Below are 21,885 nucleotides of genomic sequence, written 5' to 3' on the forward strand. Positions count from 1 at the left end.
CCACAGGCGCTCAACAGCCCGAAAAGTTTCGTTACAAGGCTATCGGATTTTATTCAATGCCGACAACCTCCCAACCGTAACTCTGTCACCGAAATAAATCTTTAGCCTGTTGCGATTTCAATGCAACTACATATATTCGGAAACTAATGCAAGTAAATGGCTCTGTGGCGCCGTGCCACTTGATTCACTGTCCTTGGCCTCAACTATGTGCGCTTTAGACTCCTTGGAGTTTCCTACAGGTTAAAGCTATATGTATTCCAGCCGACGGGCCAGTAACACCCTTGGCTCGCTCGAATCCTTTGATCAAGTACTGATGAACCCGCCAATTGATGCTAACATGATGCAGAAAATGTGGAACCCAAATTACCCTCCCCCGCATACCACTACCGTCGTTAAGTTCGTGTATTTCCCTTCATGAGAACCACGACTCATAAGCCATAACTGGGATGGTAATGTCTGTTGTGATGACCTTTTGACAAAGCCGAATGTCCCGCTACGTCAGGACTCCTCCTCGTCTGACGAACGAAACCGAGCCGGCAGCTTTCTTGTCCTAGACGCGCGTCTGAGAAATGAGCGATCGACCACATCCTCGTCATCCGAGTCCGATCCAAGGTCCTGGTTGTGAAAGCTATCTTCGCTATCATTGTCCTCAACAGGCTCCATTGGACGTCTTTGTCTCCCTCTTCGCTGTGAAGCTGGGGTACGAGTAATGATCTCTTCATCTGAATCTAAAACAGCCGCACGAGCCTGGGATGCAGACGAGTGCCTAGTTCGCGGAGTCCCTCTAGCAGTAATCGTATTTTCGTCATTCCGTCGCCTACTCGTCAGCCGGGACGGAGTTCTGTCATTGTTGAGCTCCCCATCGTCAGTATCCATCTGATCCTGAGGGCGGGGGGTAAGGCCGCGGGTGGTGAGTTTGCGTCCACGGGCGGATCGTGGAGGGTTGACGTCAACAGATATGGTGCCACCTTCTGCTTCATGGCTCTGTGGGGCTGCGAAACTTGCACGAATCTCGCTCTTCACATGATTCACTTCAATTTCCCGTTCCGCAGCAGGACTGGGTGGCCGGGGGTTTTTAGGCGGACGTCCACGTCGTTTCTTAAGGGGTGGCGTGCTCGCTTCTGGCTGTACGGGAGTTGGCCGGCTCTTCGTAGCTGATCTGGCTCTGATATTATTCTGGGAAGGAGTAGCGCGGCCACGTCCACGCTTAGTACGTGGAGAGGTCGTTTGTAATGAAACTTCCTCTTCTGAGTCCGATTGCAAATTGCGTCCGCCAGATTTCATGCGACGGATCCGTCGTTGAGCAGTGCCGCCCCGCTTCCCTGTTCCTCCCGCATCAGGGTTATCTTCTGACTCGAGAGATGGGTGGTATTCCTCCTCCTCATCGTCGCTTTTTAAGGCCCGCTTTCGTTTTCGGCCCAGCCCTGGTATAACTTCCAAGTCGACCAGAGCCTCATAGTCACCTGCGGTCAACTTTGGTGCCTCCTTACGAGCTCCCGTACGAACGCCTTTAGCAATCTTGGTCTTTGTGAACTTTTGCGATGCTGGCTTTTCTGAAGCGGTTCGTGCTCGACGACGTCCGCCTCGACCCCGCTTCACAGGTGCTGCGGCTCCCTCCCCAGCTGCTTCCTCCTCCTCATTGTCGGCCTTCTCCTTTATCATCTTCTTCGTCAAGTTCGGGAAGTTTTCACCGTAGTTGAAGAAAAGCTCCTCGCCAGCTTTGATATTGCGAGTGGCTGAAAAACGGATGCGGTACTCGCCATTGACATAAAGAATGCTTGGCTGTACGTTCGCTGCCTCCACAGCATGATTAATGTAACGACTGAGGTTGCCATAAATAGCGGCGTCGACCCAGATGCCTTCATAATCCAAGAGGCTAAACACGTATGAAGTGCTTTTTTCCGTAGCAAACGCTTCTCCGCGCCTCGCTTCCCTCCTGACTCCCTCATCTGCGACAATGAGTTCGCCGGCATATTCAATAACGAACTCATCCTGAGCTATGTCTTCTGCTGTGAACAATCCATAGCCGCAACCTTCTAACTGACTCTTTCCAAGGATAACGGCTTTACTGACACCTCGTTGAATAGCAATGTTTTGACAACCAGTCTGGAATAGTGCGTCGTCGTGCCGATTTGCAGGATCAGCGCGTTCTACGGCGCCGCAAGTTCCGCAGAGATCAGGATCACACTCGCGATTTAGTTGAACGCAAATGCAAGGACGGCCTTCTTTCTGTTTCTGTAGACATGTCTTGCCGCTAGCATGGCAAGCGCAGCCCGTGAATTTGTATGCGCAACAATCCTCTGTACAACGGCAGAATCTTTCGCAGAGAATATTGTTGAGTACACAAGGGCATTCGTTCTCCGCAGTGCAGGCACCTTCATGATGGCATGGGTCGTTGGATGGGCGGACCTTGGTGTCGTGAGAACTGGTATGGTCCTGCCAGTCACCAATGAGCATCTTCTTCTTGCGATCGTACCAGGGGAGATTCTTGACCCTTGGTGGCTCAAAGGTCTCGAGGGGTGGGAGTGTGATATCCAAAGATTGCAGATGACGATGAACGTCCCAGCACTCCCTCCCAAGGATTTCAGCAGTCGCGCATTGAGCTTTGACTCTGACTTTGTTATGATCCAAAATCGTGAAGAGACTCCGCAAAAGAAGAGTCTCATCTTCTGTCCACGGTCTCGATTGCGCCCCAGATTTCATGCCGCTGAGCCGGAAGCACTGCCGCTTACAGGGAGGCGGAGGATCAAAGTGCTCAACTGGGTCTTTGGAAGATACCACGCGGTTTGCTGAGAACATACGCCCATACATTCCGATACAGTCCATGGAAAAGTTTCGCTTGTGATTCTCGAGGCTGTAATCTCCATGCTCACACGAATTGCTGTAGCAGATGAGGCAGCCCATGACCGTATGGGTCTCAATCCAGTGTTCGAGGGATGATGCCTTCTCATTATCATCCTGCCCGCCCTTCGCTGTCTTCTTTGACTCAACGATTTCGTCGACGGATTTGTCGAGTTTCAAGACATCACGCAGGAGGATTCCGCACCCCTTGGGTGCATCGTAGTAGAAAACTTTGTCAAATGCTTCGGTGAAAACCCTTGCAGCTTTGAGAGCCCTCGGGGTAGCTGCAAGGTTATCGTCGCTGTGCAGGTTGACAAGGCTCGTTTTCTGTTGTGGCGTAATGGCATCATCAGATTCCGAGCTGGCCATGTGACGGATCAACGTTGTCCGATTGCAATTGTTTATGGCGAGTTTCCTGAGCCACGAATCTAGGAATAAGGACAAAGTGGCAGTCCGTTCCTTCCGAATGGTTCTAGCAACTCGCTGCTCGCGGCTACCCAGTGTTTTGAAACCGCAGCTGGCATCCATCCTTTCAAGTTCCTTAAGCCAAAGAAGATAGTCTCGCTCCTCGTCAGGTTCCAGATCCCTAATTACGGGCACAAACTTGAGCATGGAATTGGGAGACAGGACATTCTTGACGATTTCTGTATGGTGAAACCGGTACCTGGGCACAGCGTCCTTCCTCGACTTGATGCAAGCCGGCAGGTAATGCGCGTCGCGACCTTGATCCGACTTCCTGCCGCGGAAGTGTTGCTATTATCGCATCAGCACCACAAGAATCATAGAATAGTTGGCATGTGAAGGGCCTGGGACGTTGCATGCCAAACAATTCAAGATGGATATTCCCTACTCACCTTCACTCGGATTTTCATTGTCGTTCCCTTTTCTTCAGCAGTCGGTGAGAGACTCACGTCGGCGAAGAAATCAACGCCGGTCACGACACGTGTTTCAACAGGTTTAGTGGATTTGAGGGCGTAGATGCATAATTCCTCGTGGGTCTTGCGAATGTCCTTGGAATACTCCTTAAGCAGACCGGCGAGATGGTTAAAGTCCGATGTGCCTTTATTTGGAGTCTGCTTCTTGGAAATGGAGGCATGCTTGGGTGACTGATGGCTGGAAGGCCGGGTAGATGATGGCGGTGTAACCTGCTGAGGTGTCTTCAGTGTGCCATCGGGTCGCGAAAGTCGTGACATCTCGGCATCGTAGCTGTCGTCAAGATCAACTGATGTCTGGATTGAGACCGGTGGCGGCGAGGGATCTAATACTGAGGCTGCATTGCTGGAAACAGCGGTTGAGCCACCGCTTGGGTCTGAAATGCAACTACTGTTGTGCGAAGGCTCTAGTGGGAAAATCGGGGGGTGGCTGGCCTCAACCTTAGGCCTTGCTGGGGTTGCGCGATCGACCTCAAGATGATAATGATGCTTCCGAGAAAAATTAGCAGGGCTGGAGTCGATTGTTAAGTCGATGTATTCGTTCTTAGCACCCAAGCTTCTCTGAGGCTGTGGGCGTGTCTCGTTTTGAGATTGGTCTGAAGAGTCGTGGTCGGGGTAAAAATGGGCAATCCCATCTATGTAGGGACCTTTGCGAGCATTTGCGTCCCGGTCGGACCCAGAGAGGAAGGACATATCGAAAGGTTGCGAGAGGCAATGAGCAGGAGGCGCAAAGGCGGTGTTCTCTGGCTGGATTTCCTCTGGCTGTTGATCTGTCCTCGGTCCTCCTCACTTGCTGCGTGCGCAAACACAGACACGGTCGCTCCTCATGTCCTCTTCCCCAGAGTCAGCGTCAGCAAAACCTGTAGACATTGACTACGGAAGTCTCATGCCAGGCGGCTGGGAGTGAGCGCCCAGTGACGTCGCGTTGATATCCAAACGCAAAGAGGTTGATGAGATGAGGCAAGGCACAATTTCCCACTCAAGCGGACTCTCCGGGATGAAGGTGATGGTGAGAGAAGAGATGAGATATTGTGAGACGCGTTGGTGAATTGCGAAGCTAAGCGCGTTCATGGAAGGAAGGACTTGGAGGGAGAGATTGCAAGGCGCTAGGCCTAAAATGGACCGGAGAACAGGGGTTGTGCTGCAAGAACTGCACTCAGGCAACTAAAAGCATCCACAATAACCCACCAAATATCGCGTTGGTTCAGTTACTAATAGATCCTGTCCGTATAGGATGGGACAAAGACATGCCCTCTACTTTCAAAGAATTACAGTAATTTGAAGCATCTTGATTTGTGTTGCGCAAATCCTTTAATTCTCTTTTAAATTCAAAGCTTGAATACGTCGAGAAGTGGATAATGCTACGACGGGGTTTCATCAATAGTGACTGAGCAAACATTATTGAAGCCGCAAGCACGATCCTGGGCAGGTAATAACGCTGTGTCTTTTCTGCCCCTCTGTTACACAAAAATAAATCCAGCTCTTGTCAAGGCCTAGATCTTCAGATTTTGCCTGCTCTGGTCAATCTGGTCCTCATATCGCACTAGCCGAGGTTTGAAAGACAAACAACCTAACTCGATGTGAGCGGGTTTGTGTTGTTTAGATGCTAATCGTATATATACAGAAAGCGTAGCAAAGCGAGAATTGATTCAGGTTGCGTTCTTTGGTATAAAAGTAACGAATAACTAAAGAAAAAAAACCTTTCTCTTTTTAAATTAATTCTTATATAGCTAAAATGCAAAATTAACACGTGTAGTGGCAATTGACTTTTTTTATTCTAGGTGTTTTCAAGTACAAACAAGGCCTCGAGTAAAGACGCATGAATGGATCCCCCCCCTGGCAAGAACCCTAATAATCAAGGGGTGGAAAAGAAGAATAGATAAATTAATATCCACGACATGCTAGTTCGATCGTCAGCGGGAAGGCTTGCTCCAAAGAGCCGTCGTCGGAGTGATCTGACCGTCACCTAGCCCGCCTGGACTTGTGCTCTGGAGGTGCTCCGCTGAGTCGCAGTTTGCGCTAAGTGACGAGCAAATACATCATGAGTCTATGAAATCATCGCCCATTCTTCGGGTCTAGTACGGAGACCTTGGTTCCAAAGAAACTGGACAACACCGGCCCGAGCTCGACGACATACAGCGCTAACCGTAAACTTATGGTGCTTGGCTTGTGGTCTTCGGCACTGGTTGACGAAGGTCGACCTGATTAACAGGAGCCTGTGCTGGTACGATTTAGCTGCTTCTCAACATACTATGGCACAGTCGACGCGATTAAGGCAGTACGGCAACTAAAAAAATTCACTGCTATATAGGCATTATAGGATACCAGTCTCTTGCTACAATGTAAGTTGGAGAAGGAAAGCAGAGATGATCCATCGGGACCTGCAGACGGCCTGCGGAAGGGAACAGGCAGGCGTGGTGGGGTGACGGGGTTTTCGTGCAGTCTGCACCCGCTTGATCTTGTTTCTTCATCCCAAGTCAATCAAAAAAGTGCCAGCCGTCTGTTTCAAAGGCTCACATTGGGCGATAGGGTCGACAAGACGGCGCGATCCTAGATGGCGATCGCCCTGGCTGTGCAATGCCTGCCTTACCTACATCTTAACCACGGTAGCCGGAATCCCAAGGAGAGTGACAATGACCAGAGTTTCCGGGGTTGTAGCTTTCCACGACAACATTGTGATGGGTTCTGCTAACATGGTGCCACAGGTACCTCAAATGTGGACCTCTAGGCTTGTACCTGGCTAGCTTGGTGACGCTGCGAACAACGCCAAAAACACGAGCTAGAGACACAAATGACGTCGCCAGCGCGAAAGAGGCACTGAGGGGAGGGCCACTGAGCATCCCTCGCTGCGCTGTGCTGTCGTCCCCTTTCGCTTCACTTCCTAGGAGGCTGCCCACTTCAAGTCCCGTTCCCTCCGCAACATCCACGCTTGTCCTGGACCCTTTCCGGTGCCTACATATAAACGCCTGGGTTCGCATCACCCCAGTCTACCGCCCCGACCGTCATTTGATCTTCCTCTGCCCTTGTCCCACCCCGCGATACCTTTCTCTCAACCATTCTCTGCCCCGAACCCAGACTTCACGTCACGTCCAATTGTGCCAACTGGTGCTGTCATTGTCGCTGCCGCCGTCATCATGCACCGCACCTATTCTATGCGCCAAACGAGGGCGCCCACCGCCTCTCAACTTCAGGTAATTTGAACCCGACGCCTCTCTAATCTGCAGTAAGCACGCATCACAATGCTGATTCCAGTCGCAGAACCCACCCCCACCGCCATCGACCACCAAGTCTGGCCGCCTCTTCCGCGGTGGCTTCGGTAAGTCCCAACGATGTCTTGCGCCATATACACCTGCCTCAACCTTGCCATTCTAGAGGCTGACTAGTCCATTCAGGACATGCCCTCCGCCACAAGTCCGCCGGTGCCTTCGGGCCAGATCTTGCGAAGAAGCTCTCTCAGTTGGTAAAGATGGAGAAGAATGTGATGCGCAGCCTCGAGCAGGTCGCTAGGGAGCGTATGGAAGTTGCTGTAAGTTTTCTCGCGCTGTAATCACTTTTGTCGCAACTCTTCTGACTGTGGATCTCCAGCAACAACTGTCAATTTGGGGAGAGGCTTGCGACGAAGACGTATCGGATGTCACTGACAAGCTGGGCGTCCTTCTCTACGAAATCGGCGAGCTTGAGGACCAGTATGTTGACCGGTACGACCAATACCGCGTGACGATCAAGAGTATTCGCAACATTGAGGCTTCGGTTCAACCAAGCCGGGACCGTAAGCCAGAGCCGCCCAGCCGTTGCAACTCAATTCCCACTAACATGGGCTACAGGCAAACAGAAAATCACCGACCAGATTGCCCAGCTGAAGTACAAGGAACCCAACTCACCCAAGATCGTTGTCCTTGAACAGGAACTTGTAAGGGCCGAGGCCGAGTCGCTAGTCGCTGAGGCTCAGCTGTCAAACATCACCCGCGAAAAGATCAAGGCTGCCTACACCTATCAATTTGATGCCCTGAGAGAGCATTGCGAAAAGGTAGCAATCATTGCCGGCTATGGAAAGCACCTGCTTGAGCTTATTGACGACACTCCTGTTACTCCTGGCGAGACCCGCGCTGCCTATGACGGATACGAAGCTAGTAAGGCTATCATTCAAGATTGCGAGGATGCCCTTACCAACTGGGTCACCTCTAACGCTGCGGTTTCCTCGAAACTCTCAACCCGCGCCCGCACTTTGTCTACCCGTCGCAGGAACAATATCAAGGCACGTGCTGAGGGCGGGCACGATCTGTCTGGCCAGGATGCCCCTTTGAATGACGATTCCTCATGGATGCCAGCCCACAACAAAGAGACAGACTATGATGATGAGGAAGATGACGATGATGAGGATGACATCCGCCACTCCGTCGCGGGAACAGATGACGGCTTGAACGGTGAAACCCGAGGACGTCAGCATGAAGCCGTCGTTGCCTAAAGGACAGTACAGTGCGATGGCCATTTTCGACCTGTATTCTTCGTACATGCATTCGTTCCAAAGGTAGCGAGCTTACAATCGCGGTAATAGTTGTACTGTGTTTAAGGACAGCGCTTAGTTATGGTGTTTAGGGGTTTGGTGCCTCAGTAATGTAATTGAGGCTAGGCTTACAACGGAGAACTTGGACAGAGGGGTAGCTACGGCAAAATAATGATTCTTGTAGTTTAGGTATTTAGTCGTTGCGTAATCCATCGTTATCGGCATCTCTATATATCATTTTTTAACGACAGGGGCTCGAGTGTGTCGAGGTGCCTATTCTTGCGCAGTGTATCTATGCTAAACCACAGATGCATCGGCGTAGGGGTTGTATCCTCTGAGTTGGCTGGCGAATTCTTCCACCTCGATCTTCGTAATGTACTGGCCGGGAACCACGACCAAACCCAAGTATCGGGATGTCATGTCCATCGTGACGGATCCTGTGCCCGCAGAAGCATTCTGTGCCGCCTCAACTCGCTGCTGTGTCGATGGCTGGCGGTACTCGTAAGTATGGGCTAATACGACATTTCGATCCTACCAGACAAGTCCAATGGTCAGCAAAGCGTTCGTTCAGACGAGGACAAGGGCCTGATTACGGGATCTGTGCATTTAAAAAGCCCAAGAAACATGCGGCCATCAGTGGCCACGATGCGCAGGTTCTTGTTCAAAAGCGAGGTCAAGAAATCTCTTGCCTCTTCTTTCTCCATTACGACTGCTCGATGGCGACTATGACCATCGCTTTTCCTAGCATTCGTCGGGTGTCGTCGTCAGAAGCAATTTGGAGGGTTTGCACCGGTGCCGATTGCTCCGTGGTTCAATTGCCTCCACGTCTGAGAGCGGCGGCACAGCGGGGCTAGCCGATAAGAGTTGATAAGGAAGACAGTGGAGGAAAGCGCGTCATTACCCGAGCTCTTCATGTTAAATGGCTTGCAGGCAGCTGCAGCCTTCCACCATCTCTCACAGAGTCATCTATTTGCCTGTATTTTACGCCACCACGCATACGATTCACACTCATCAGATAGACCAGGACTTCGTACCTACCTACGACCATGCGAATTCTATCAGACAGATGAGAAGAACGCTTCTCGCTGTACCTGGCACCTCTGCTGAACCGAACCCTCTGTGAATCTCAAATCGACCAAACTATTACCGTTCGCCGCCGTGTACGATCTCCCCCGTTGGAGTCATGGGTGTCAATGGTCTCTGGACAGTTGCACAGCCATGTGCGCGGCCCACAAACCTCGCGACCCTAAATCGCAAGCGCCTCGCTGTCGATGCCTCTATCTGGATATACCAGTTCTTGAAAGCTGTGCGTGACAAGGAAGGCAATGCACTGCGTAACTCTCATGTCGTGGGTTTCTTCCGCCGGATATGTAAACTCCTTTGGTTTGGTATAAAACCAGTCTTCGTTTTCGATGGCGGCGCCCCTGTGCTGAAGCGCCAGACGATTCAGGGCCGGAAACGCCGGCGTGAAGGCAGAAGGGAGGATGCCGTCCGCACTGCTGGCAAACTACTGGCTGTACAGATGCAAAGGATTGCCGAGGAGGAAGAGGAGAAGAGACGGCGTGATGCACAGAGGGGCATCCACCGGGAACGAGAGGCCCCCCAAGAAGAGATACCCGATGTGGATAAGATAGTGTATGTCGATGAGGTGGGCATGTCACAGCAGGAGCGCCAACGGGGAAGGAAGTTTTTCAAGCAAGATGCATACCACTTGCCTGAGCTCGACGGCGATATTGCGTCAATGGCCAAGGCCGACGATCCCAGAATTATGAGCATTGAAGAATTAGAAGAATATGCTCGACAGTTCCATAACGGCGAGGACATCAATCTCTACGATTTCAGCAAGATTGACTTCGATGGCGAGTTTTTCAAGAGTCTACCTCCACCGGATAGGTACAATATTTTAAATGCGGCAAGATTACGAAGTCGTCTGAGGATGGGACTGAGCAAGGAACAGCTAGATGACATGTTCCCCGACCGCATGGCGTTTTCAAGATTTCAAATCGAAAGAGTCCAAGAAAGGAATAATCTAACTCAGCGCCTCATGAAGGAAGCCGGCATGACGGGCCTTGATCTCACGTTGACAGGAGGTGGACGAATTGCTGGTGAAAGAGACAGAGAGTACATCCTGGTCAAGAACGAGGGAGCAGAGGGCGGCTGGGCATTAGGTGTAGTGAGCAAAGAGAAGGATCTGGGAGAAGCTCATAAGCCCATTGATGTTGATGCCTTGGATTTCCAATTCCAGGATAAGACAAAGGCTGAGGTATCCGACGAAGAAGACGACTTTGAAGACGTCCCAGTGGAGGGCCTAAACCGTTTGCCAGCTGCAGCTACGCAGGCATCAAGAGATGCTGCTCTCAGAAGACAGCAAGTCTACAGTGGTCGAAGAGAAAACGAGATAAATGACGTGAATGAGGACGAGGAGACCCTCTTCGTCGACGGCGATTTGCCCGAACAACACGAGGGAGTGGCTGGGGAGCAACAAGAAGGGAGGCTCCACCCGGAAGAAGAAGACGACATTAATCATGCCATTGCAATATCGCTACAAAACCAGTATGGCAAGACAACAGAAGAACAAGAGGAAGAAGAGCAATTCGATGATGTGGAAATACCTGTGCCGGTATGGAAACAGAAGGCAGTCGAGGCGCCCAAGCCTATTACAGCAACGAGCGGTCGAATGGTGGCTCATATTGTCAACAACAGGTCAACCGCAGCTGTTCCCAGACGACGGGCAAGTAACGCTAGCAGTAGTGACGACGAAATGGACCTGCAGGCGGCCCTTAAAGCGTCTCGTAAAGCCAAAAGAGCTCAGCCGAAGCCGGCAGTGCCTAACATTAAGAATCCGTTTGACGGTCCGTTACCGTTTCCGAAGCTCGATTGGGGATCTTCTCTCTTCTCAAAGAAGGCACAGCCGGCGAAAAATCAAGACAAGTCGGCTACATCGAAACAAGTTCCATTAAATTTGAAAAAGCCGGTTCAAGACAAGGAAGATCTCGATTTTGGCGGTGGGTTTATTGCAGATGATGCAGAGGAACCCGCCGAAGATGAAAACGAGGGTGGATTCCAGAGAGAACCCCAAGAAGAAGGCCCAAAGCCACTGCCGCCTTGGATGGTGGATGATACGGACATTCGTGAATCTATCATGAAACAGCGACAGGTCGAGAGTGAAATCAACACTGAGGATAGGGAGGCTGCGCTAGAAGAGGAGCGCAAATTCCAACGACAACGACAGAACCAGCTTATTGAGATTCAATCATCCGATAGCGAAGACAGCGACGTGGAGGTTCTCGATGCGCCTCCCCCTGCGAAGCAGATCATTGCTCAGCAGGACAAGCTTTTGGCAAATAATACCTTAGCGACAGATCTTGCAGACGAAGTCCAAGCTGGCTCATCCAAAGAAAAGGAAGGGGCAAATGTTCCTGCCGATAAGGACGATGCGGCCCTTCGAAACTCACCGCAGTCGCCAGAGCCAGATTTTGAAGATGTCCAGGTCGAGGATGCCGACGAGGATATGCAAGTTACCGTAACAGAATTGCCAGACTCCCCAGAGCCAGAAATGGAGGACATCCCGGTGAACACGGAACAACCAAAGTTCACGGAACAAAGTGAAATCACTTTTGAGGACCTGATGGATGGACCAACGTTAGACGATCCTAATACGGCAGGCGACTCTGTGCAGGACGTTGAAGCCGAGGTGTTTGGCGATAGCGAAGATGAGTTCAGCGACCCGGAGGATGAAGAACTCTTCGCTAGCCTGGCGCAAGAAGCAGATGAACACGCTCGTTTTGCAAGTGAGCTGAATAATAAGTCTGAACATGAGAATAGGGAGGCGTATGAGAGGGAGCTCAAAGCACTCCGCACGCAACAGAAGAAGGACCGACGAGACGCAGACGAGGTTACGCAGGTCATGGTAACTGAATGTCAGGCCCTCCTTCGTCTTTTTGGCATCCCCTATATCACGGCCCCAATGGAAGCCGAAGCGCAGTGCGCAGAGCTCGTGCGCCTCGGCCTTGTCGATGGCATCGTCACCGATGACTCGGACACGTTTCTCTTCGGAGGTACCCGTGTATACAAGAACATGTTCAACAGCAACAAGTTCGTTGAGTGCTACCTTGGTTCCGACCTAGAAAAGGAGCTTTCCTTGTCGCGGGAACAGCTTATTGCCATCGCTCAGCTGCTCGGATCCGATTACACCGAGGGATTACCTGGCGTTGGACCTGTTACGGCCGTGGAGATCCTCTCCGAATTCCCCGGCAAGGATGGCCTCAGCAAGTTCAAGGATTGGTGGCAGGATGTGCAGATGAATAACCGTCCAAAGGAGGCCGATGCTGTTTCTCCTTTCCGACGAAAGTTCCGCAAGTCTCAGGCCACTAAGCTCTTCCTGCCAACAGGATTCCCTAGCCCGGCCGTCACAGATGCATACCTCCATCCCGAGGTAGATAGCAGCCCTGAGCCGTTCCAATGGGGCGTACCAGACCTCGAAGGCCTGAGGCAGTTCCTAATGGCGACTATTGGGTGGAGCAAGGAGCGTACCGACGAGGTACTTGTTCCTGTCATTCGGGATATGAATAAACGCGACATTGAGGGTACGCAGGCCAATATCACAAGGTATTTTGAGGGGTCTGTTGGCGTAGGTGCCAGAGATGCGTTTGCTCCGAGGCAGAAGACTACGACGAGCAAAAGAATGGCCAGCGCTGTTAGCAAATTGAGGGCCAATGCCAGCGGAGAGGCTGTGGTGGCAGGGGAGATCTCTGCTGCACCATCGAACACCACAGGGAAGCGGAAGGCTAGGGCGAGGACTACGCCCAACGAGGAGGATGATTTTGTGGACGACGAAACTGTGCACTCGGGACAGAGTGCCCAGGGCACTCGCGCCCGTAGGGGTAAGAAGGCTAAAGCTTCCGAATAGATATGTAAATCGAATATCATGCATCACTTGTTGCATTTGTGACTGTTCTGGGTTCGTCTCACGTGTACTCTGTACTCCGTACAAAGCTGTCGAAAAAGACCGCTCTTACACGGCGGACACTGCAGGGCAGAATGGCGGTATGTCTCAGTGGCCCTTCTCCGACTCATTATCCCTGTAAGATTGAACCCCCGTTCGGAAGTAACTCGTAGCCACTCTCGTGGCGATAGAAGGGGAGGGAGAAAAAGCCCTCAAAAAGTTCGAAAGCTCGTGAGTCACGGTTTAGGCGGCACTTGCCCGAGACTTCCTACGGAAAGAATGGTATCCGTATACAAGTAAATCTAGTCGAGAACCTCCTCTCCCTCTTTTTTTCTTTTTTTCTTCTTCTCCCAAATCCCTTGGTATCAGCTCTTCCTGCAGGACGATGTACAATGAATGTGGAGCGCCAAGGCTGCACTACATGTCAATCGAGGCTTTTTTTCTTTCCATCTAGAGGAGGCGAGAAGGAAAGAGAGTTGCATTCTAGGGCAACGTTGAACATTCCCGACCAGCACGTGTCTCGCAGCCCCAACGGCCACAAAAAGTGAAGAAGCTAGGTAGGATGATCCTCCAATGGGAGGATAAGGAAAGGTAGAATTTGGCGTTTTCCACGTGGCGGGGCATAAGTTGGGAGGCGAAAAAACATTCTGGGTCAAAAGGTCAAGTTGGCGGATTGTTGTGATTGATGTTGTTACACACCACAAGGTGTGGAGAGATATCAGTCGAAACCACTGGCCCCCTAGTGAACACCTCTAGTGTACGACTCGTCGACCTCCTCTTCGTGGGTCTGATATATAGTGGAAGTGATGTGGCTCCAGGTAACTTTTCCTCGGTGACGTCCCGAAGGTCAACATGCTAGCATCGAAGCTGACCATCAACGTGGTACGCCGAAACTTGCCGCCGGCCGGACAGATAGATCTTGTCGAAAAAGGAGCCGCCACGGTGGGAATAGAGGGTATGACTGCAGATGAAGTTGGAAGATGACCAACCAGAAGCTCACGGGTAAGCGGTTCCGCTAATGCAGGAACAACCACGAAAGGTTGGTGCGGGTAGTTTGTTCATTTGCTGGTGAACCCTATGTCATGGACCTGTTGTTTGGGTCGCCTTCGCCGTATGTAAAACGGGCAGCCTGCCGACGAGCTTATTTCACAAGAACTTATTCGGTCATAGTTGTCATGTAAGATTGTGCTTTTCTAAGAAAATGAGAGGGGAATAGCAAAGTCGTGATTGAGTTCAGTTATGCACTCTGCCGTTTTGCCACATCATATCGTGCTGACTTCCATTACTGGGCCGGCATATTGACGACGCCGACGTGGACATTGACAGGACCTATCCCACTCTTCATGATACGTTGCCGCGCAGGATCCAAACGGGGGGCAAGTGAGCGGTTTTTCGTTCCTCTGAATAATTTTTTATTCTGATACCTCCGGAGTTTCTTTATGTTGCCCTTGTCATTTTTTTTTTTTTTTCCTTTTCCTTGGCCTTTCAAGACTCTGCCGGCGACGACATCATCCAGCGCAAAGCGCAAAGCGGATCTAGAACGGATCAACAGGGCTGGGTAACATTGTGGGTTAATGAGCAGAAGCGGAGTGATCGTCGTCCTGTTCGACCACACGTGAACGGGGGTAGCGTAAAACCAAATATGTGAAGGGGCAAAGTCCAACCCGTCACTTCCGCGGGCGTCAGCATGGGCTGGACGGCACTGTGAGTTGGGATAAGGCCTGTAGGTCATGGCGTTGCGCGATTAAACATCGGATGAGATGGGCCGCGATGTGGGCTGAGTAGCACTCGAGCGAGGTGATTGGTATATCTGCGGCCAGAACTTTGACATGGGATGAGGATTCGGCATGTCATTGGGATTGGGACAAACCATGGTAAAAGAAGCGGCCCACCAAGTCGAGATGAGGGCGCACCTAGATTCGCCGTCACTTACACTATATCTTACCACGACCAGCTTGATTCTGTTAAGTGTTGAAGCATTACGTTCCTTGGGGCTGTCATCGTCGGGAAGGCTGTCACACTGCCACCCCCAAACCCCCGAAATAGGCGGTTCGATGCCCCTGGGCGATGAGTTGAAAGGGCCTGAGAGCACTGTCAGGGGCGTCTGATGGTGGTGCTAGCCCCCATTTCTTGGACGACCTGAAGAGGATGGCAAGCCAAGGCGCCAGTTAAACTATCGTCCCTCAGCAGTCTTCAGCTTCAGTATTTGTGCAAAACACATTGGACTTTCTGTGTTGAGAAGAGATTTGCCGATGACAAGTCGATAAATATAGTACGCACTTCATTGCTTACTCAGTGAACATGTTCCGAGGCGCGCAAGTGCCAACGAACCAACAGTCGTGGACCATTTCTGATGTTGATCTGTCGATCTATGGCGGCTGCGCTGGCTCTATTATTTGGGTCGAGAGGATTCGTCTTATTGCTGCCATAACACTAGACGCCATTGCAGAGGCACGGCAATAATCACTCCGTTGACCTAGATGCCTGTTTAAAATCAGATTAGAGCCCAGAACGCCGAGAGTGTCCAGCTCTTGTGCCAGTTGGTGGTTGGCCGTCCTCTTCGGACCTCGTAATGGGACCGAGGCGGACTGGACTTGGCCCTTGGCAAAGGAGGTGGGCTCATATGCATACAACTACTCCGTAGATTGCATCTCTCTCCGTACCTACAGCAAAGGTACATAGATAGGTGTGCTAAAGAGTAATGGTGAAGAAGTACCTCAGCTGGAATAGGCACTATGTAAGATTACACCTGTACCCCTGCCGAGGTCTGCAGGGTATAGCCCCATGGGCGGCCAAGCCGTTGTTTCAACTGAATCTAACAAGCAGATTGGCCAGCTCTGCTCTGTTTCCTAGTTCGTCCAATTATTCAACGGTTCTTTTCCCTCTCTGTCCCTGCCCTTCCTCCCAAAAAGTAACCCCTCCAGTCGGTTCACCTAAGAGGAGGAAGGTGTGAGAGTAGAGCTGGGTTAATTCACTTGGAAGGTGCTCTTGCCCCTGTTGGCTCCTGTCCTCCACCTGCGCAAGTTGTTTCCTTCCTGCCTTGGTCTGTACCTTCCTACCTTGCCGGTTCTCCATCAAACTCCAAGATACGCTTCTTTCCTCATGCCCTCCACCAACTTAATAAGTTAGTCTTCCCGCACCTGCCCCAATCCTCTTCCACCCATCTCTCTTTTTCCCTCTTCATACAATCAAGTCTTGATGCACTGCTCCGACCTGCCGGACACCAAATAGCATCGCCATTCCTTTCCGGTGACTTGCCAGTCTCCAGTCATTCCTTTTTCCACGCGCCTCACACTTGGTTCACAAACTTTGAATCACAACCACGCCACACCGTTGAACAGGGTTCACTGAGTACTTCACATTCCAATATCGTCCAGTCATACGTCTCCTGGTTGAGTCAAAAGAAAAGTCTGGACCATCACAAAACGACTTGAAATTCCAGAAGGGGCTTTTTTTAGACTTGCGACTCTCTTTGACGCTGGTCAAATACTCAAAGACCTCACGCAGATTTTCACAGCAAATCTCGCTAGCAAACAATCATCCCGAAGAATCGTTTTGCGCACGGCACTAGAACACCATGAAGTCATCTACTGTCATATTGCTGGCATCGGCCACTGTTGGCCAGGCTCTTCAGCAGTGCTCTGGCACTGCCAAAGAGGAGGGTGGAAACTGGTGGTGCGGCCTCGTGAACCAGATCCTCTACTCCAACGTTGGCCACCCTGGGAGTTACAAGGCTGTCTCCAACATGGGTGAAGACGGATCTTGCAGCTTCGAGGATGTCGCCTTCTCTGGTCCTCTGGCCCCCTTCAACGAAGAGGTGAGTTATATCTACCAACACATCAAAGGCTTGCCAATGTATGGTTACTTACTTGAGCACAGCTTACCCCCCTCTTCCGTGGCCCCATGAACCTCAAGCAGGTTGCCGTGTACAACCTTTCACCCAAGGCCAAGCGCTCTTCTTCTATTTCTCATACTCATGCCCGCCGCCATGGTCACCACCACTTGCACAAGAAGCATGCCGAAGCCCACCAGCATAAGGAGGAGAAGCGAGGTGGCGATGTTTGGGTCACAGCCACAATTGATGGTATTGTCCAGTCTTGGATCAACACTTGGCATGGCCCTACCCCCGAGGCCGCTCCTCCAGCCGAGACCCCCGTTGCTGCCCCCATTGTCACTCCTAGCCCTACTCCCACTCCCGAGGCCCCCTTTGTGGCCGCCGCTGTTCCCAAACCCGCCAGCTCCAGCAAGGCCAAGGCTCCATCAACTGGAAGCTCCGGTAGCGACTACACCCGTGTTGCCTACTACAATGCCGACAAGGCTATCGCTGACGGTATTGTCTTCCTTGGCAACTACGGTGGCCAGGGCTCTGGAAAGTTTGACAAGTAAGTTACATGATGGCCTCAATGATAGTTGTGCAGGTCCTGACTGAGCCAGCGTCTTCGGCAACTCCTTGTCCTACCTCAACTCCGATGCGAGTGGTGGCGCTTCCTCGCCACAGGTCTTGGACCCTGTCTATCTCCCTTCCAACAAGGAGTTCGCCATTTACAGCGACAAGCAATGCACTGACGGCAGCTGTGGATACTACCGCCCCGGCTCTGTTGCTTACCACGGCTTCAAAGGCGAGGACTCCGTCTGGCTCTTCGAGCTGAACATGCCCATGGATGGCACTAAGGGCTTTAATGCCGACATGCCAGCGCTCTGGTTCCTCAATGCTCGCATTCCTCGCACTGTTCAGTACGGCGCTTGCTCTTGCTGGCCCAACTGCGGTGAGATCGATGTCCTCGAGGTCCTCGCTCCCGGTGACACCAAATGCAAGTCCACCTTCCACTCCAATGTCCCTGGTGGCTCCTCTGACTACTTTGACCGCCCCACGAGCGATTTTATCAAAGTAGCTACTGTCTTGGACGGCGAATCTGGTCAGGTCTCTGTCAAGATTCTTGACAGCAGTGTCGATTTCTCTACCGGTCTCACCCGTGAGCAGGTTGAGGGCTGGCTCTCCTCAGACTCTACGTCCGCCAAGGGCGGTAAGGTCAGCCTGTTCGCGCTTTCCAGCTAAGTTGGTTACGCCAACATTTGATTGAGATTTTGGGAGGCCCGGAAGTGCACATATGGGATGGGAATGATTGTGTTTTACAACACCCTTATTTGGCGTTTTTTTTTTCTCTTCTGAATTGTTGAGCCGAGCAAGCTTTGCTTGTATTGGATCACGGAATCTGATGACTTGACAACGTCTTTTTCACTTCTTTTCGATACTTTACACGAGGGTCACATACACAAACATACCTCGCATGAAGAGGCAGGCGGGGACTACAAAACGATACGACTCTTAGACGGCGTCCAAGATGATACCCGGCTCCGGAAAGTGCGCCTATTTTTGACTTGAGAGATGACTTTGGGAAATGGTTAGAGAACACTTTGTTCTCGCTTCTCTGCTAGAGGCTAGGGAAGATTCACAATTGATAAAAACGTACTTGAACTCCACCTGCCGTGCTACCTGCTACCGTCGTGATATTGGCAAAAGGTCCTGCTATAGCTTGCCTTGGCGTAGACTCTTGGGAGGAATATTTGTATGAATGTAATACCAGAGCAGCCGTCAAAGGAGCCCAACCCCTTGTGGCTTCTATGAAACAACTGTTGGAAGCGGAAGACTCTTACTGGCCGGAAAATAATCATTGCTGACATGCTGCGTTTGACCCGCAGCACATCTCAATCCTGCGAGGCAGCAGCTGTGTGAATTTGCTATAGAAAGGCCATTGATTGGAGAGGATATTTCCGGCTGCAAGCTAAGGTTGTTGAAAATACAGCAGCATGAAAAGCAAGGCGGAGTTCAGCAATTTGCGTAAATGGCAGATGTGTGATTGGATGGGGGTACGCGGACTGCATGTTGGTTCTCTTGAAGATTGGAGTTGAGACAAAGGCAAGAAAGCGTGGTGGACCGAACAGATAGTAAGTTATCTGAATCGTTCAAGTCCGTCATTGAATGGATTCGCTGCTCGCTCTTGTGAGGGGAAACGGAAATCCGAGCTGTCCAATACTCCGTGTCTGACAAATGCCATTCGATATTGGAGTGCTATTCATGACTCTGGTGCCTTCTTTGGCATTATGTTTTTACCTTGAAATGGAAATCGAAGGTGTAGTACTCGGGCCTCGCGCGTTCGCGTGCACATGGTTGGAGACTGGACGAAGCTCGTGGTTTTGAAACTGCTATCGATTGGTAAGCCTCTAGACAGCGGGGAATGTAAGCGCTAAGTAACGGGGAACGGACATGCACAGCGAATACGTAAGCAAAACTATACCTGGCAAAGTATCTCATGCCAAAAACAAGCTGCAGAGAAGCACATTGAGAACAAATCCGATGCATTAGGGGATTGCTTAGATCAATACGCCCCTATATTCGCCATCACCATGCGCGCGGTAAGTTTATGACATGGGGTTTACGATTGGCACGGGGCCCACTGGAGATAGCGGAGCGACACAACTTGCAAGGTAGAGGGCACCTGGTCTTACCACTTTTGGTAGGTTATGTCGAGGTGCGTGCTATTCCGATATGCGACCATGATGTTTCGAGGGGGGGAGGGTATTAGATCTGTATGTGTATATTAAGAGCGGACGATGCTGCCTCTCGTTGATGAATTTGAAGAGTATCTCTCACATCCGATTCACTTTCGACTTAACCTCTGCAAAGCCTTTAACTGCCAGAAGCTCAACACAACAACACTTTGGTCAGCCGAAGCACTCTTGTATGCACCGGAGGTTCCCCACGTTAACAACGTAGCACAGCTTGTTAAGCCTACATACCCTGTGGCTAAATCCACGAACTATCATATCCCAGAAGAGATACAGAAATCAGCAATAATGGCCAAGAAGATCATTACTGTGTTCGGTGCCACTGGTGCCCAAGGTGGCAGCATCGTTGATACATTCGTGAACGACCCCAAGCTCAAGGATGAGTGGACTGTCCGCGGCGTCACTCGTGATACGACCAAGGATTCTGCCAAGGCGTTGGCAGCCAAGGGTGTGGAAGTCGTCAGTGTAAGTTACCTTACAATTGCATCCAACACGTTGCATTTGAGAGTCGGCGAAGCAAGGATACTAACATTTATCTGTCCAGGCTGATCTCAATGACAAGGCCTCGCTGGTTACTGCCGTCAAAGGCTCCGCAGCTGTCTTTGCGGTGACCAACTACTGGGAATCGCTGAACAAGGACCTCGAAACCCAGCAGGGCAAGAACATTGTCGATGCTGCTCAGGTACGTATACACTCCTGTCCATGAGGCATACGGAAGCTAAATTAAGTGCAGGAGGCTGGCGTCGAGCACTTCATCTTCAGCTCGCTTCTCGATATCAACAAGCGTAAGTATACCACCCTATCTATCAAGTCTTAGCGGAACAAAACCCCTGCTAACATGTTATTGTCAGTCACCAATGGAGTACTCCCCGATGTTTACCACTTTGACAGCAAGGCTGCCGTTGAGGAGTATGCGCGTACCCTCTCCCTCCCCTCAACCTTTTTTCTTCCCGGTTTCTATGCATCCAATGTGCCAGGCGGACTGCTCCGACCTACGCCCCCAGACAACGCGTGGGCCCTCAACCTACCCATCCCCGAATCGGCGCAAATCCCGATCTTTGACACGGCCGACACGGGCAAGTTCATCAAGGGCATCGTTCTGAACCGCGAAAAAGTGCTTGGAAAGCGCATACTGGGTGCAACAGAGTACATCACGGCCGGCGAGGCCCTTGAGACTTTCAAGAAGGTGTACCCGGAGGCTGGCAAGAATGCGAAGTACAACCAGCTCACACATGATCAGTTCCGTGATATCCTTAAGAGCCAGGGATTGCCGGACTTCGCTGCGGAGGAGATGCTGCAAAATTTCAGACTCCTGGATGAGTTTGGCTACTATGGCGGCGAGAAGCTGGATGAGTCGCACGCGATCGTCGAGGATAAGCTGACGACGTGGGAGGATCACGTGAAGGCTGCAAAGGCTTTTGCTGGGCTGCAGTGAGCGTCGGCGGGCTTGCAAGGCATATGCCAGAAATGAAGGAAACAATAAAATAAAACCTATGATTTGATTACTCGTATTAGCATATAGTCTATCTCTATCTCGGTAATATTAGTTATGTGGGATCTTGATCCTCTCTCTTCATCTGTAAAAGTGTTTAGCATTGTTGATTGCGCCATCGCCATCACGTCCATGACCATATTCTTCCATGAGAAGTTGCCCGCCAATCATGGGACTCGGGGAGGGTGATATCGGAAGATAGACAAATGAAAGGTAAGCTGGCGCTCGGAAGCGCTACCGATGAATTGAAAGAAAACGTATAACCTTAAAAGACGATGGCTACTCAAAGATACCGAGGCCAAACTGACAAGGGGGGCGCAGCAGCGGCGAAAAACACAGACGTCAGGCTGCCCGCCGAAATACCGAGGCAAATGGGACCCCCGACCCCATCTTTTAGCACGCACTTCGACTCCAGCTTTTTCGCAGGAAACGCCAAGCGCATGCGTTCCGGGGTCACTTGCCCGCCGCCTGCATTGTGACTGCACTGCTTCCCCGACACCGTCCGCCGACCGACCCCATTACTCAAGTGCACCACTAGCACCCCAATCCGCGTCGGTCATCCCAGCGACTCTTTCTCTCCTCTACCCCGACTTTTCTTTCCCCT

The 21,885-nt window shown here is 51.3% G+C and overlaps 6 protein-coding genes across 6 annotated transcripts; 4 read left to right on the forward strand and 2 right to left on the reverse strand.

Moving 5' to 3' along the window:
* Positions 1-498: 498 nt before the first annotated feature.
* CTRU02_209954 (set domain-containing protein) lies at positions 499-4,466 on the reverse strand (the record flags this gene model as incomplete). Its single annotated transcript, XM_036720770.1, has 2 exons — positions 499-3,594; positions 3,696-4,466. The coding sequence occupies 2 exons, from the start codon at positions 4,464-4,466 to the stop codon at positions 499-501; spliced, it is 3,867 nt and encodes a 1,288-aa protein (XP_036587610.1).
* Positions 4,467-6,907: 2,441 nt separating this feature from the next.
* On the forward strand, positions 6,908-8,238 carry CTRU02_209955 (sphingolipid long chain base-responsive protein lsp1; the record flags this gene model as incomplete). The annotated part of the gene is made up of 5 exons (XM_036720771.1): positions 6,908-6,964; positions 7,032-7,089; positions 7,166-7,299; positions 7,359-7,542; positions 7,598-8,238. The coding sequence occupies 5 exons, from the start codon at positions 6,908-6,910 to the stop codon at positions 8,236-8,238; spliced, it is 1,074 nt and encodes a 357-aa protein (XP_036587611.1).
* Positions 8,239-8,574: 336 nt separating this feature from the next.
* Positions 8,575-8,981, reverse strand: CTRU02_209956 (N-alpha-acetyltransferase 38-B, NatC auxiliary subunit; the record flags this gene model as incomplete). The annotated part of the gene is made up of 2 exons (XM_036720772.1): positions 8,575-8,808; positions 8,871-8,981. The coding sequence occupies 2 exons, from the start codon at positions 8,979-8,981 to the stop codon at positions 8,575-8,577; spliced, it is 345 nt and encodes a 114-aa protein (XP_036587612.1).
* Positions 8,982-9,460: 479 nt separating this feature from the next.
* Positions 9,461-13,186, forward strand: CTRU02_209957 (DNA excision repair protein rad2; the record flags this gene model as incomplete). The annotated part of the gene is made up of 1 exon (XM_036720773.1): positions 9,461-13,186. The coding sequence occupies one exon, from the start codon at positions 9,461-9,463 to the stop codon at positions 13,184-13,186; it is 3,726 nt and encodes a 1,241-aa protein (XP_036587613.1).
* Positions 13,187-16,799: 3,613 nt separating this feature from the next.
* Positions 16,800-18,278, forward strand: CTRU02_209958 (uncharacterized protein; the record flags this gene model as incomplete). Its single annotated transcript, XM_036720774.1, has 3 exons — positions 16,800-17,039; positions 17,102-17,604; positions 17,657-18,278. 3 exons carry the CDS (start codon positions 16,800-16,802, stop codon positions 18,276-18,278), a joined length of 1,365 nt encoding a protein of 454 aa, XP_036587614.1.
* A 1,799-nt stretch (positions 18,279-20,077) lies between these two features.
* On the forward strand, positions 20,078-21,224 carry CTRU02_209959 (hscarg protein; the record flags this gene model as incomplete). Its single annotated transcript, XM_036720775.1, has 4 exons — positions 20,078-20,254; positions 20,334-20,471; positions 20,523-20,574; positions 20,641-21,224. 4 exons carry the CDS (start codon positions 20,078-20,080, stop codon positions 21,222-21,224), a joined length of 951 nt encoding a protein of 316 aa, XP_036587615.1.
* Positions 21,225-21,885: the final 661 nt, after the last annotated feature.

The sequence above is a fragment of the Colletotrichum truncatum genome (assembly GCF_014235925.2).
Source record: "Colletotrichum truncatum strain CMES1059 chromosome Unknown Contig_0006, whole genome shotgun sequence".
Lineage (NCBI taxonomy): Eukaryota > Fungi > Ascomycota > Sordariomycetes > Glomerellales > Glomerellaceae > Colletotrichum > Colletotrichum truncatum.